The following is a 17,064-nucleotide window of genomic DNA, read 5'->3' as shown; positions in this document are numbered from 1 at the left end:
AGTTGATGGGAGAAATACAAGAAGAAGGCCAGTTTTGGGTGGATGGATGGAGTGAAGAAAGCTCTAGGTGATAGGAGGATAGATGCGAGAGAGGCAAAAGCAAGTGCTAGAAATAGGAATGAATGGCGAACAATTGTGACGCAGTTCCAGTAGGCCCTGCTGCTTCCTCCGGTGGCCTTAGTGACCGCTGAGGTAGCAGCAATAGGGGATTCAACATATAAAGCTTCATTTGTGTTAGATAATGGGGGAGGATGAGCTGTGGCACCCTAGCAGTACCAACCAAACTCGGCTGAATCCCTCGTCAGGCTGGGAGGAGTAAAGAGAGGAAAAGTCCGCTTTTGTTCTTTTTTTTTATGTCGGCTACCCCCAAAAGTAGGGGACGAGCTTTGGTAAATAGATATCATTTGATTTTAATTTCCAGATTACCATAAGACTGGAAGAAAGTTCAGAGTATTTGATAGTTGACGAACCAACTGAAGAAGTTAAAGGCCAAAGAACTACATGTTTGGCTGCTCAAGACAAAGATGTTGTAACTGTTAAGATCGATTTATTGTCTCTGGGTGACGTCAATCTCACTGTAACAGCCTTTATCGACTATGACAACTCTGACGGGTGCAATACTGACGATAAGTCAGTTAGTAAAAGGCAAGTACAAATAATATCCTAAATATAAATTAATAGTAACTTGCATAATCGAGATTCATTTTCCGTTTTTTATTCGCCTTTTTCAAGCTGAATTTATTCTTCTGTAATCGAAAATTTAATTTAGATAGAATACCATAGGCAAGAGGATTTTTCTTTTGTTCATGATATGAGATTAATCAATTAATATTTTTCATTGGGCCAGACAAAATTTTTTTAAAGTTTGAATATCATATTTTTCTTATGAACAAATTTAGTTTTTCATCTCTTAATAAGTAAAAATGAAAACAAGTAATAGGTAAATTAAATAGTTTCCAGTTTGGCAAATTGTTACGAAAAGGAAAGATAAAAGAATCAAAATGTCCTGTTAGTTTGATTGTCAAAAATATTTTTATGGGATGTTTTTGAAAATTCCTTTTTTTTTCCTTTTACCTTATCAGGGACACCATAATCAGACCTATCAAAGTCGAAGCTGAAGGTTACCCAAGAGAGAAAAGTTGGACAAAATACATTTGTTCTGAAGGTAAATAAACATAGGTTTTGTTTCTTGTTCTGCAAATATTGTTGTATTAAGAATTATAAACCTATTTTGTATCAACTTTTAAAACTCGATATGGCTAATATTTAATTATATGTCGGGATACCTTAAAGTGTTCAAAGGGTTTGGGTATCGCCATAATCAGCAAAGCAGTTGGAATACAAACTTTAATTTTTTCCTCAGTATACTGTAACCTTATTTTGTGTAATACTTTGAGATTATAGGAATTTGTTATCAAGCATTGTTTGTAAATCATTAAATATGTTTTTATAGATATCTTTTCAAAGATATGCTGCTGTGTTCCTTGTGATGTGTAATATTCATCTTATAACATATCCTTTAGATTTTGAGGCTGGTGATGATGGATTTGAGGTATGGGAGGTAAGCGCCCCACCTGTAATAGTTGAAGGCTCAGACAGAGGTTGGGTTACTGCCGTAGGAGACCTTTTGGCGCTTTCCCTTGAGGTTAGTTGGTGCTTTTCTTGTCTGTAAACTGATTACGATTTTACATATCTCCAATAATTTTTTTAATGAAATTTTGGTAGTTCATTGTACTTTGTATTATAATGTGTGCTTATCAACTTTGAACTGATGTTCCAGTTTTACTTTACAGAGCGAGAGTTTTAATTTTCATGAAATATTCTTTTCTATGATAGAAAGTACGTAAATACTCTTGTAGTTATGTACCATCAAAACAAATAGATACTGAAAGAGAGGGAAAAAAACTGGTACGAACCCCTATATTTTAACAGCATGGTGTCATTGCTTTTCATGAATGTTTAAGCCTTTGTTATTACTCCAGAATTTAGGGAGTCTCATCCGCATGCCATACGGATGTGGAGAACAGAACATGGTGAATTTTGTTCCTAACATCTTCATCATGAAGTATTTAGATGTCACACAACAAAATACTCCAGAAGCATCTGAAAAATTAAGAAAATTCATGAGAACAGGTGATCTTAACTTTTAGAATCGTAAAATGTAAATGAATGATAAATCAATGAATTCTGTGAAAAATCGATATGTGAATATGAAAACAGAGTAAAGGCAATGAGGAATGTGATGTCAATTGTATCACCAATCTATCTTTCAGGTTATCGAAGAGAACTCCTATATCGACATCCTAACGGAGCATTCAGTGCCTTTGGTAGTGCTGATGACTCAGGTTCTACTTGGCTTACAGCCTTTGTACTCAAGTCATTTGCTCAAGCACAGCCTTACATACTAGTGAGTATCCAATGCGTTGATTTCATGGTATTTACAACTTACAAGTTTATCAAAATGTTTTTTGTATAAATGGACTGCATGGTGTGCAGGCGAGCAGCTTAGTTTTATTTGAGAGAATCTTGTAAACGTAACTGACTTTATTTTGATAGACACCGAGCTTTTATAATAACATTCAACAGTTTCAGTGAAAGAAGGAACAAAAATTCAAACAGAGCAATCCTGGTAGACACAGGCATAGACAGGCTATCAGTGCAATAGGAGAGCGATAACGACAATACGCACACACAAAAAAAACATCAAAACAAAACATTTTCTCAATATCATAGATATTTTGTATTAGCCATCTTACGACTTGAGCACCTCAAAGATGCAAGACATGTTGACCACTCATTGGGCCACTAATGTTTGAAAATCTAAGCCAAACTATTTGTTATATAACCAGATCAGGATTATATGAGTTGCATTATCAGTTAAATTTGATCAACAAACGGTATGATTCTGAAATTTAAGTAGTGAAAGGTTATCCATAGATGACTACCAATGCATTTCAAATATTCAATGCTGCTGAACTAAACATCTTATTTTTTGCACTGAGGATGTCAACCCTCAGGAGAAAAGTGAGCATACAATTCATACAATTGCAAATGTTTTATTTGATTGTCATCAAATTCATATGATTTTGATGGCGAAGAATGAACATAACTTGAATACGAATGAGAGACAGAGCACCAGAATTTATCTACAGAGTTTCTACCCTGGATACCAGGCAGGCTTTGAATTGCTTTAAATAACGGGAAAAGCAGGATTGGGTTAATTCTGGTTCCTATAATAAAGATAAGACTCTTCTATAAACTCAAACCAAACTGTCTGAAGAAAACTTCATGAGGAGGGAATTTGTCAAAGTGTCCCTGATTTTGTTTACTATGCCTAGTTTGATATCAAATAAGCCTGCCTGCAGTAAACATCGGAAGAAATTTGGTGTACCAAAGGTGCCTTCACATGCAATTTTTATAGAAGGTGATTTCACATATGTTACTGGAATCTAGTTGAATTGTGTCCCCCAAAAACATGGGTCTTTCTAATCTTACCCAGTGTGATATGGAAGATCTGTAATTTTCAGAAGAGTTTAAGATTGATATGGATTGAATTAATTCAATTGGCATTATGTAAGCTTGAAAATCATACCCAGGTAATGGAGACCGCTTTGTCTTGAGAACAGACTCTAAACCTCATTAGACTTATCATGTATAAAAAAAATTGCAATTCTAGTTTGATGAAATTTCTCCAATCTTTTCCTTAATGTGATTATTTTTTTTTTCTCTGCGGTTCATTTCTAATTATCTCTTGATAGAATTCGAAATGTGTACCATATGCATAAGGTTAACTAAAGAGAAATACAAACTCCAGATTTATAGTTACTAAACAGGGAAACATTTTGTACGAATCAATAACAAAAGCATGGAAACGAACATGAAAGGCAGATCTATGACTTAGGTCTCGAAAATGCATGGCCATAGCCTTTTCTGGTGCCATTAAAATGAATTTTTTTTTTTTTTTTTTTTTAGAATTTCAAAACTGGGGAGCGCCAACAGAAGTTCGGATTCCAAAGGAGAGATATTTCTCTCCTGAGCAAAAGGAAAAGTTCCTCTCAGATATTTAAGAGATAAGAATAAGACAATCTATTATTAGATAATGGAGTTTTAGTTATGAAAAAATGAAAAGCTTTAAGTATGGTTAAGTCAATCAGGTGGCATTGATGCCAATAAATCTGGTCAGTTATGTGTATATGGAAAACTAATTTATCTCATATTTGAGCTTATAGGATGTCTATGAAATTAGTCATTTATACGTTTGGTGGCTGAGGAGATTTCCTACAGCCTCAGAGAGTGGCAGATTAAATTTTGTAACTCAATAAAGTTGAAATGACTAACAAAAATGTAAAAATCAAGATAAGGAGAGGAATAGTTTATAGAATAAGCTCTTTAGTCATAGAAAACAGTATATTGATGACGTTTAATCTGAGCAATTTATTGTAAGATGGTGATCATTTATATTGTTCTTTTGTATGCACAGGTTGACAAAGCTGATTTAAATGAAACAAGACGATGGTTACAAAATCAACAAGATGAAGATGGATGCTTTTTGTCTGTTGGTAAAGTTTTTCAGAAAGGAATGCAGGTAAGACAAACCATGTATAAGTGTTACATTTTCCTATATTAATAAGGTGATAAGCAATTTTTTTTTTTTTTTTTTTTTTTTTTTGCTAGTGCCAGATAGATGAAGAATCCCTTTCGATTTGAAAGTTAAGAATAACCGATTTGAGGATGTGACTACTTCAATCCATTTCATTAAGAATTTATCTATGGACAATGAACTGGCTGAAGCTCATGGGCAGAATCAGTAGCATAACCAGCCAATACATGCTCATTATTTTGAAATTAAAACTCTCTTGATAGTCCTTAATGATTATAGAGGTGTAGACCCAAATGGTATTTTTCCTTTGTTTTTTTTTTTTTTATGAAGATTGCAGATTTCTTAGCTCCAAAGTTATCTGTGATTTTCCGCAAGTTAGCAAGAAGAGGAGATTTTAGCACTTGTTGGAGAATTGATAAAGTTACTCCATTATGTAAATGTATTTGTGGTAGCTCAAGTCCAGCTGATTACCGTCCAATTTCCATAACTCCCATATTATCTAAAGTTTTGAAAGTCTTTTGGAAAAATGTCTCATTAATAGGTTTGCTGAAGGTAATCATCATCTGTTCCCTAGTTTGCTATTTGGTTTTCATAAAGGCCTTGGAGCATGTGATGCCCTTCTTACAATCTCCAATGCTACGCAGAAAACCCTTGATTATAGTCAGGAAGTTCGTATGATTGGCCTTGATTTTAGTGCTGGCTCTGACCGTGTTAATCATGAGGTCCTTGTTTTCAAACTCAAACAGTTGGGAGTGGGTGGGTCGTTTCTTAGTATCATTATTGAATTCTTAAGAAATAGATCTCAAAGAGTTGTTGTTAATGGGAACCACAGTGAATATAGGAATGCGACATCTGGTGTTCCTCAGGGTAGTGTTCTCAGCCCATTACTTTTCATACTATATACACATGACATGTGGTTTGGCATAGAAAACAAGCTTGTTGCCTATGCTGATGTTGCTACTCTCTTTGCATCAATTCATGCTCCTGAATGTAGATCTGTGGTTGGTGAATCCCTTAACAGAGATCTAGCTAGCATTGGTACATGGTGCAAATTAGGGGGTATGAAGCTGAATCATAACAAAACTCAAAGTATGATTGTAAGTCAAGAACAGTGGTTCCTCAACATCTGGATCTCATCATTGATAATGTTTCTTTAACTCTGTATGACTCTTTTAATATTTTAGGTGTGATTCTCGACAGCAATTTTACTTTCGAGAAACACATTAGGTCTGTGTCTTCTTCAACTGCCCCAAATAATTGGCTTATTAAGAAAGTCTTTTAAGATTTTCGGTGATCAATCTATTCTCTCATTCTACCTTGTTTCGAGTATTGTTCTCCTGTCTGGTCTTCAGCTGCTGATTCTCATCTTAAATTGTTGGACAGGAACTTACAATCTATTAAATTTCTTATTCCTGATCTAGATATTAATCTCTGGCACCGTCGTTCATTTAGTTCATTATGCATGTTGTATAAGATCTTTTATAATTCTGACCATCCTTTACATTTAGATCTTCCCGGACAGTTCCATCCTGTTCGTAATACTAAGCATGCAGTTAATTCTGATAGTCAGGCTCTCTTCATCATGAGGTTCAAGACTACACAGTATTCTAGATGTTTTATTCCAGCTGTGACCAAGTTGTGGAATGACCTTCCTAATCGGGTAGTTGAATCAGTGGAACTTCAAAAGTTCAAGCTTGCAGAAAATGTTTTTATGTTGAACTGACTGACATAAGTCTTTTTATAGGTTAAATGTGAAATATCTGTGTTGATGTTGTTATAGTTTTTAGATATTTTATTTTAATTGTTCATTACTTCTTATATCGTTTACTTATTTCCTTATTTCCTTTCCTCATTGGGCTATTTTTCCCTGTTGGATCCTTGTTCTTATCACATCTTACTTTTCCAACCAGGGTTGTAGCTTAATTGATAATAATAATAATAATAATAATAATAATAATGATAATAATAATAATAATAATAATAATAATAATAATAATAATAATAATAAAGGTTTTAGGATAGATTTGAGAGAGGTTTTAAAACATTATTTCATGACTGATTTTCTTTGGTTATAAAAAATTTAGTTTATTCCCTCAATCCTATTATGAAATATTATATATATATATATATATATATATATATATATATATATATATATATATGTGTGTGTGTGTGTGTGTATATATTTATAAACATATATATATATATATATATATATATATATATATATATATACATATATACACATACATATACTGTATATATATATATATATATATATATATATATATATATATATATATATATACTGTATATATATATATATATATATATATATATATATATATATATATATTTATATATATATACATATATACATACATATACTGTATATCTATATATATGTGCATATACTGTATTTGTATATATATATATATATATATATATATATATATATATATATATATATATATATATATATATATATATATTTACATACATACATGTATATACTGGATATATATGTATATATATACATATATATATGTATATATCTATATGTATATATACAGTATATATATATATATATATATATATATATATATATATATATATATATATATATATAGAAAATTACATAGTTTGTTATTTCTCATAATACATTTTCCTTATAAAATGTTAGTGCCTAAAAAGGTAAGGTTTATTGTATTTTCTTCCATGGTAAATCAATTTTAAAATTAGATTAAACTATTAGTGAAGTCTGTCAAATTGGTTCTGAATGTGTTAAAATCAATTATGATTTCTACTATTTTCACCTCCCGCTTCCTATCGTTAAAATGGATATTATTAAATCTACTTTTGTTAAATGTTATGATAGTCATGTTTTAAATCTAATTTCTGGTTTCTTTAAACTAGACATTAATCTAATTCATAAAAATTCTTAATTTATTGTTTGTTACACTGCCAGCATTTTGAGTGTTCTTGAAGTATTTGGAAAGTTTCACTAATAGTTACACCTTAACTACACCTTAACTACAATCATTCCTTGAAGATTACTAATTGTTCGCAATAATGGGGTTCTGTTACTTTAATCTCTATTTTGGAATTTTAGTTTTGTACTGTCTTAACCCATATATGCCCAGAAAAGATGAAGGTTCTTCAAATTAAATGATTTTCAGATATGATATTGGTTATGATGTTTCCATGCCCTTTATCAATGTTTGAGGAAGTTTTCTCAAGTATTCTTCAATTTATTGCAAAAAAATTACTGTTGCGCTAACGCATCACTGGGCACACCAGGCCCGTCCAATGTTGCGTATACGCAACACTGGGCATTTCAAGCCTAAAAGATTTCCTTTTTTCTTATTTTAAATGTAATTTTTAAAAAGAAATTGAAGTAATTTTCAATAAATTATAAGAAGAATATAAACATTTAGGATTATTTCAAAGATGTCGAGGTAGATTTCCTTTATATTTCAAGGAAACATAAAATATTCATTTATAAATAGAAATGGGCATTGTGAATTACATGTATAGGCCTAGTATTTGAATACAAAATTTAAAACAAAATAAATGACAATTCAATTCAACAAAAAAAAAGGAAACATTCTTCATTCAGCAATGTAAATTATCATCATCAAAGAAAGAAACAAACAAGCCTATTCCTATTGGGTATGATATGCAACAGAACATTTCAAATGCAATGGAACATCACACCTTCTGCAAATGAAAATTGTTTGGCTATGACAGTGTTTGCACCTTCTTCTACATTTAGGATCCCTTTCGATGATGTCATGGCTTATATTATCAAAACGTTTCTCGGTATTCAGGGCGCTCATGCATAGTGACCTTAGTTTTCCAGGGGTTTTTGGTGGTTCTCCAAACTTTTTCAACAAACATTGAATAATGCTCTAGTAAATGTAAGCAAATCATCATCATACCCACTTTTCCGAGCAAAAAACCAGGCGTTGTTCATTGAGACATTGATTACAAAACAAAGTATGGGAAAATACCATTTTTTACCTCTAATTGCAATGCGATAATGACAAATATTTTTATCTGTTCTGTCAACACCACCCATGTTCTGGTTGTATATGTCAATCAAACGAGGGCAACCTATAGATACTTTCTTTTTTTCCCTTGCCGAGTATCGCTCAACTTTTTTCATGAGAAACGTTCCATGCCCATTGGAACCAATGCTGACTACTCCATTATCATTCCATCTGACAACTAGAATTTGAGAATCTCTATCTAAGAAGTGCTCTTAACTACCTCTTGGCAACTTTTCAAACATCTTGTTGATAGTCAGTGGACATTTTTCTACTCTGTTGGCTTTTAGGGTACCTGTGGCACCATGACCTCTTCTTTTGATCTCTTCTAAGAGTTTTATTGAGGGGAAGTAGTTATCGAAATAAAGAGAAAATCTTATTCTCGGATATTCAGCTTGAAGTGTGTCGAGAATGTTTAGAACAACTTTTCCTCCTAAACCATATTCACTTGCATACACATTTGGATTATTTCCTTCGTATTTTCCTTGGTAAAGGTCAAGAGTAAAGGCATAACCCAAAGGAGTGCAAGCTGCCCATGCATCATAACCATATCGTATGGGGTTTCCACGGATGAAATGATTTGATGGTGTCTTCCAAAGTATGGAATCATGGACTCATTTATAGGTATAGTGGATGACCCAAAGACTTTACCATAGGAAAGATAGTTTTTTATTTAGAATGTGTGTGTCAGTGTGTGTTTGTGTGTGTGTGAGTATGTATGTGTATGTATATTTATGGTGATCCTTAGGCAAACATAAAAATAAAACGCTTTTAAACGCAATATAATGGGGAAAATATATGTGGAATATTGAATATCATTGAGACATGGGATGCCCAGTGTTGCGTGAACGCATCACAATAAAAACTAGATTTTCGGAACGTATTTTGAACATCAGAATACATGCTAAAACACAAATTTCAGAAATGCGCTAATAAAGGAACAATCTGTTAATATGGGCATAATCTTATTTATATATAAGTAGGTTGCATTTCTCATATATACCCATTATTTCTCGAAGACATGGTAGACAAAAATTACACTGAATTTTAAATCACTGTACTGCACTTGTTATACTGTTTGTTTCAGCAGTTCACCGTACATCTGTCTGTTAAACTCTCCCTCCATCAACTGAAGACAACAGAAAGATAGAATCGGTAAGCCTATGGGGTGCAAGTTGAAACTTGCAAACACAACTTTAGTGTTGCGCAAACGCATCACTGGGCATATATGGGTTAATCTTTAATTCCCTTTGTACCCTGAAGATGTATAAGTAATACACAATAGCATTTCATACCTGGTCCTTTATTATTCATAGACCCTGTGGTTTTTCTACTTTTATATATTTACCGTATATATGTATATATACACACACATATACAGTATATAACGGATTTTGAGCGAAGTGAAAAATCTATTTTTGGGTGAAAGAGCCATGTCGTCCTAATGGAAGTTCCTTCATTAGTAACTTCCTAAGTTATATGTGACTACAGTGATATATCCCAGAGAATTTACCGAAGGTACCCAGAATTCTAACTCCTGGAGCGAGTATCCCTTAAATTTCTCCAAGGGATATCACGTAAGGACGTATCTTGACACATCTCATAGCTATTTACACCCCGAATAGCCTTTCACTTCGAGAGGGAAAGTGGCAAGAAAAATAGGAGAGTCGTTAAAGAGGTAAACAACTCGACTCTCCTAATGTACTGTAAATAGTTCGGCCAATCGCCACCGTACGACGCCACCAAACCATTCTCCGTAGCTTTGTAAGTATTACAGATACAGTACTAAAGGGAGGGATTAACATCCTTTCACCAAAGGAGGGTGGGTCCATCGGGAAGACATGGCTCTTTCACCCAAAAATAGATTTTTCACTTCGCTCAAAATCCGTTTTTTGGGCTTAGGCCATGTCGTGCTGATGGAAGTTTACCAGAGCATTAATGTATCTGTGGATTTAATAGTGCCGTTATCTCGAATTGACCATTTCCTAATCGGTCATAAAGACCAAAGACACTTGATGTTACCGTAATACATCAACCAACTGAGCATACCATATGCCAGCTCTTCCTGCCCCCTACAGGGAAAAGTCTGTATAGACTGTAGGAAAAAACCCGAGATTGTGAGTTCAAGGAACAATAAGCAAGCAGAAGTATATCGTGTCGTATATACGTAAAGTATAGTTTGTACCAAAGCGCTGAATAGAGTACTGTACCTCCCAGGTCTGGATCAGGCAGACAAGTTTATGTTCACGTAGGAATCATAATACAGTAAACAAACATAGCACAACCAAACTTACCTGTTTGCATGGTAAGGGAGACTTTGTCCCACAAGGTCCATAAGAGGATCAAGGATACTCTGAATATAATCTAATAATCTTAAGGCGAAAGAGACGCAAATATTCCTTCTATAGTTTATTTACAAGAAACACAGAAGCAATGATTAAATAATATATTTATGCTAGACATAGACATAACAAGCATAACAGTAATAACAAAATAAATAAGTTTCATCTGAAAGAGAAACATTGCCACTCCATGAAATTAGGAAATTTCATTATATATGTCATTACTAAAAAACATTATGCATAAACATGCTGGCACTAATGTCAAAATATTATGCTTAAGGTCACTTAACTATGGAAGACAGTTCATAAAGTCCATATCAACACTAAAATATCATGATATACCTAAGTCTATCATGCACACCCTTCACTAACAGTCCCAATTAGTGCACTGTCATTCGCAGTAATCAAGCTGCAGGCTTTATTACACTGCCTGCAGCCACCACATGAAATTTGATTTCTTGTAATTGCTTCGCATAGTGCCTAAAAAATATTCTGGAAGACTTCCAACCAGTATAAGCACGCAGGTTATCAAACGACATAGTCTGAAAGAAGTTTAGAGACGAGGCAACCTTTCTCGGATCATGACCTGCTGGTGTACTATCAGGATCCGCTCTGCGAATAAAGTAAGTGATTTTCGCCCTTATCTGTTTCAAAGATAGCATCAAACCAGAAGTATCTCCCCTAAAAAGCTAACCTCCCTTAAAGTCTGAAGTTCTACGAAGATAGACCTTTAGGCATTCCACTGGGCAGAGGGATGCTTCTTCCTTCAGAGGGCAGATTCTCCAGGGACCCTATCTCTTAGTGGGTAGCTCATTCTTGGCGAGAAACGTCGGATCCGGAAAGAGATTCAGTTCTCCATTCGGTGTAAACTGAATGTGGCCATCATCCCTCGAGAGGGCCACTATTTCACTAACTCTGGCTCCTGAGGCTAGTGCAAATAAAAATATCACTTTCTGAGTCAAGTCTTTCAGTGAGCAATCTTAATTGTTCAAGGTCGAGGCCAGATGAAGAACCTTATCCAAGGACCATGAAATAGGCTTTGGAGGGGCTGCAGGCCGAAGTTTTGTGCAGGCTTTCGGAATCTTGTTGAAGATTTCGCTGGAAAAATTCACTTGGAAGGCATATAGAATCGGTCTAGCTAAGGCAGATTTACACGTCGTGATCGTATTAGCCGCTAATCCTTGTCCCTGAAGATGGATGAAGAAGGACAAGCAGAAATCCGTAGAAATCTCTTGAGGTTTCTTCGCCTTAACAAAGGCCACCCATTTCTTCCAGGAAGATTCGTATTGTCTTCTTGTTGACTTTGACTTGTATTCTTCTAAGAAATTAATACTGTGTGCACAAATCCCGAACCTTTTCCTGACCGCTAAGGCGAAAAAATCATGAGATGAAGGTTCTGGGTTTTCTCTGATGAAGCATAGACAGTCGAATTCTGTACTAGCTGAGTCAGAACTGGTTCCGGCAACGGGATCTAGCTTCAGGCATAGTTCTATTATCAATGGAAACCAGACACTGCCTGGCCACTTGTGGGCCACTATCGCTGCCCTCCCCCGAAAGGATCTCAAGGGCTTTCAACAATAGGTTGGTTGGTGGGAACAGGTAAATCCTGGACCATCTGTTCCAATCTAGGGACATTGCGTCCGTTGCTTCCACTAGAGGATCCTCGTACGGGGCTACGTACCGGGCCAACTTCTTGTTGTCGCTCGTTGCGAAGAGATCTGATAAGTGCCATTTCATCTTCTTGGACAGATGAAAGATGGCTAGTATCACATGATTTAACTGAGGCGATCTTGAACCTTATCGATTTATGCATCTCATAACCACTTCGCTGTCTAGGACCAGACGAACGTGGATTGAGTGGCGAAGTTTCAGTTTCTTCAGGGAAAGAAACACTGCCATGGCTTCCAGATAGTTGATGTGGAAGGTTTTGAAGAGGGGAGACCAAGTTCCTTGCACTTTCCGATGATGAGAATGACCCCCCATCCTTCCTTTGAGGCATCCGTGTGGACGGTGACTGCAGGAGGAGGTGGTTGCAAAGATACTTTTCTTCTTAAGTTCTTCGCTTCCGACCATGGCTTGAGAATCGATCGCAAACGATTTGGTAATGGTCTTTGTAGATCTCTTCGATTGTTGTAAGCGTATTTTCTCCAGATCCCTGATGCATCTTTTAACTGTGCTCTCAAAAGTGGGTCCGTCAAAGAGGCAAACTGGAGAGACCCCAACACTCTCTCCTGTTGTCTTCTTAATATCCTTCGGGATTGAAGAAGGCTTTTGACGGCCCTTGCTATCTCCTTTCTCTTTGCTTTTGGCAAGGAGAGGCAATGTGACTGTAAGTCCTAGTGAATTCCCAGCCACTGGAACTTTCGAGCCGGAGACAGCCGAGACTTCTTCAGGTTTATCTTGAATCCTAGGGACTCTAGGAATTGGATCACTTTTCTGGAGGCTTGCACGCATTCTTCCTTGGATGCTGCCCACACCAGCCAGTCGTCCAGGTAGGCCATCACCTAAACACCTTTGAGGCGTAGTTGTCGAATAACTGCATTCGCAAGCTTTGTGAATATTCTCGGTGCAATGTTCAGACCGAAGGGCATGGCTCTGAAAACGTATTTTCTTTTCTGGAGCTTGAACCCTAGGTAGGGGGAAACCTGACGGTTGATTGGTACATGTCAGTAAGCATCCGTCATGTCTATGGAGACTGTGTATGCCCGTTTGGGCAGAAGGGTCCTTATGTGCTGAAGCGTCATCATTCTGAACTTGTAGTTCACAATGAACTTGTTGAGTGGTGATAAGTCCAGAATGACTCTGAGCTTTTCCGAATCCTTCTTCGGAACACAGAATAGCCTTCCTTAGAATTTGATGGACTTTGCTTTCCTTATGACTCTCTTGTCTAATAGTTCTTGAACATATTCTTCCAGAACTGGGGTTGAAGGTTGGAAGAAATGAGGAAAGCTTGGTGGAGTTGAGTTCCAACCCCACCCCAGTCCCATCTTGATCAGGCTGTGGGCCCAAGGTCCACCGATCCTGAAAGTGTAGAAGTCTCCCTCCTACCGGCAGCATCTCATTTTGAGTGCTGGTTGGAGGATTTACCTCCTTGGCCATGACCACCTTTGTTGCCTCTTCCTCTGAAGGGGCATCTAGAGGAGCCCCGAAAGGAGCCTCGAAACTTTGGCTTAGAAGAAGCCGATTGCCTTCCATAAGCTGGGGTGAAGAATGGTGACTGAGATGCCAGTGTTTGGGGCACCAGTTGAAAGGTGGTGGTTTGTTGTGCCACCGTCTGGGACACCATGGCCACGGGAAGCTGTTGCTGTCTTGGCCGAGAGGGCAAACGAGGCCGCTTTGACTTGTTCTTCGGCTGGGGACCCCCATCAGCGGAAGATTTTCTCTTCGAAGACAAGCCCCATTTGGAGAGGAGATTCCTATTCTCCGAAGCAGCCTTATCTACGACCTCCTTGACCACATCACTAGGAAAGAGGTCTTTTCCCCAGATATTAGAAGCTATCAGCTTCCTAGGTTCGTGTTTCACAGAAGCGGAAGCAAACACAAACTCCCTACAGGCTGTCCTGGCTCTGATAAAGCTGTACAGGTCTTTAGTCACTGTAGCCAAGTGAGCCTTGGCAAAGACCATATACATATCTGGGGTATCAGGAATGCTAGCCATCATTTCTAGCCCTGTTTGTAGAGACATGGACGCAGCCAAGCGTTCCTTAGTCTCGTGTTCTCTCTTCAGGAGAAACTCTGACAGCATTGGGAGGTCCTCGTTGAACTGACGTCCAGCGATATCGGCCTCCAGCTTCCCGACTGAGAAGGTAACATGAACGTCCTTCCAGTCTTTGTCATCTGAAGGGAAAGCAAGGGAGAAAGGCTTGCTTTCTTCTAGCGTGGGACAGGGTTTTCCTGCCCTTACAGCCTTCAGGGCTGCTTTAAACCCTTTATCCATAAAGGGAAAAGCACGTTGAGGGTCAGCAATAAACGATGGATGTTTCTTGCTTAAGGCCGGCACCTTTGAGCTAGTGAATGCCCTCTCTTTTAATTTCGATGTAAGGATCGCTTGTGCCTTAGCGAGCTCAAGGACAATTACTTCCTTGGGCTCCGTCTCTTCTTTCGATGCCGGTTCAGTTCTGAGCCGGACATAACAATCCGGGTAGGACGCTCTGCTGGGCCAGAACTCAATTTCCTCTACTGGTACGGTACCCAGTTTCTCCGAGAGGAAAATCTTGCCTGCTGACATATGCATGTGCTCCGCATACCTCCACGGGTTAACGTCGGAGAACACAGGAAGGTCCTTAACATTTAGTTTCTTCGGGGTTAAACACGAAGAAACTAACTGCTCTATTTCCGACCGGAAAGTAGTCTCTTTCTCGGTAGACCTCTTCTGTAAGTCGTATACCATGGACATTAGGGATTGAAGAGTATTCGTAATTGCCTCCAATTGAGGCGGTTGCGAAGAGGTTGAGGGTGCTGGTTCGGCCACAGCCGCTGAAGAAACCGAAACCGCTTCAACGTTCTCCACATCACTAGTAGGAGGAACAACTGCCTCCTGTTCCGACTCTTCCACGAGGAGATTCTTCTTGGTCTCCTCGGAAATGACAGACATATTGTCATCCAGGTGGATACTCTCCAAAGTATCCGCAACGTCAGGTTCTCTAGGCTTCTGAACCAGAATCTGCACCAAGGGGATTGAAGGTTTTGTCTGGGGAATGATGGAATCATCATGAGCTCCGGGGAAGAGACAGTCCCTCATCCTAACATTAGGAAGGTATGGGCCCGAGGTGTTCTTCTGAAAACCTCTTACCCATTTACGCAGCGTAGCCCTAGCTGCATCCCTAGACTCAGTAGACTTTTGTTCATCAAAAGCCTCCTTTACCAACTTTTCACACACGGTACATACCTCTGGGTCCCAGTACTTGAGGGCCCCTTTGGTGACAGAACAGCGGGCGTGAGACCTACTCACGCCATGTCAGTAGAAGTCCTTGCTGCGGACCCTACAAAAGTTGTTCCCGCACTCAGGATGCTCCTCCTGTAAAGAAAAGAAAAGCAAATAAGTTTTCTGTGAAATCTTCAGATTTCAACATAACATCAGTTATTATATTTAGCTTGGATAGGGTAAGCTATAATGTAGGAAAGACACCTACAAATGTTTCCCTTTCAGCCATTTGCTATGACCTCCTCCCATATTGAACTAGGAAATTCATAAAGAATTAAATAACAGAGGGAATATCCAAGATATATAGTGTCTTCTTGACACATCCTCTTATAATGTTCAATATAGTGGATAATTTTAATGGACATAACCATTAATATAGAAGAGAATCAACTCTCTATGTGATGGTCTCACAAATGGCTGCTCAAGAACCGCTTGCAGGTTGGAAAAATTACTATATTTTTCTGGGTACAGCAGTTTCCGGCGGCAGTATGCCGTCAGCATTGCCGGCCCCGCCGACACTGTCGGCATGTTGGGCTAGCCGGCATATGCCAGCAGGCCGGCGTCTGCCGGCTATTAAAAATTAAAATTATGGATGGAAGGCATAGGCCAGCTGCCGACAAGCTACACAGTTGCCGGTAGACAGGCCTAGAAAAACCCTACCAACGGCCATCGATCAACGGTGTCCAAGGTAAGGGATGATAGTGAACTGTTAGCCTAACCATCCAAAATTGCCGGCAGAATTAACTGCCGGCGGTAGCCCATGATTGACAGTAAAAGAGAAAGATAAGGATAGAAGACGGCAAAGGATCAGCTATGTCGTCTACATCCTGAAAGAGTGTGCCAGTGGAGGAGGGAAATAAATTCGGGCTTCCACTCAACCATATCCCATCTTAAGGCATATGGAAGGCAGTCCAAGGGAGGACTCTAAGGTACACTCAAAGATATGAGGTTATCTGTCAGCGACCTAACTAGCCGCAGACAGAAAAACTCATGCCAGGTCTACAGACGTCCACAGGAGCATATGTAGAACCACGGCCATAAGGGTGTTGGTTCATTCAACACGAAAGAGATAGCGGGGAAGGGGTGAATAGTCCGTAAGTAAAGTAATACCCTAAGGCATTACCTAACCTGAAGGATTCTGTCCTCATA

The 17,064-nt window shown here is 37.7% G+C and overlaps 1 protein-coding gene across 1 annotated transcript in view; it reads left to right on the top strand.

Moving 5' to 3' along the window:
* LOC137647002 (alpha-1-inhibitor 3-like) overlaps nt 1-17,064 on the top strand; it is a 126,509-nt gene that overhangs the window by 96,208 nt on the left and 13,237 nt on the right. Inside the window, exons 17-22 of the mRNA XM_068380109.1 lie at nt 422-645; nt 1,083-1,165; nt 1,524-1,645; nt 1,983-2,133; nt 2,274-2,407; nt 4,481-4,585. Of these exons, the coding sequence (XP_068236210.1) occupies nt 422-645; nt 1,083-1,165; nt 1,524-1,645; nt 1,983-2,133; nt 2,274-2,407; nt 4,481-4,585 (819 nt within the window). The remainder of the gene's footprint in view (nt 1-421; nt 646-1,082; nt 1,166-1,523; nt 1,646-1,982; nt 2,134-2,273; nt 2,408-4,480; nt 4,586-17,064) is intronic.

This window comes from Palaemon carinicauda, chromosome 9 (genome assembly GCF_036898095.1).
Source record: "Palaemon carinicauda isolate YSFRI2023 chromosome 9, ASM3689809v2, whole genome shotgun sequence".
Lineage (NCBI taxonomy): Eukaryota > Metazoa > Arthropoda > Malacostraca > Decapoda > Palaemonidae > Palaemon > Palaemon carinicauda.
Note: the sequence above shows the minus strand (reverse complement) of the source record. Positions and strands in the feature narration are given on the sequence as shown.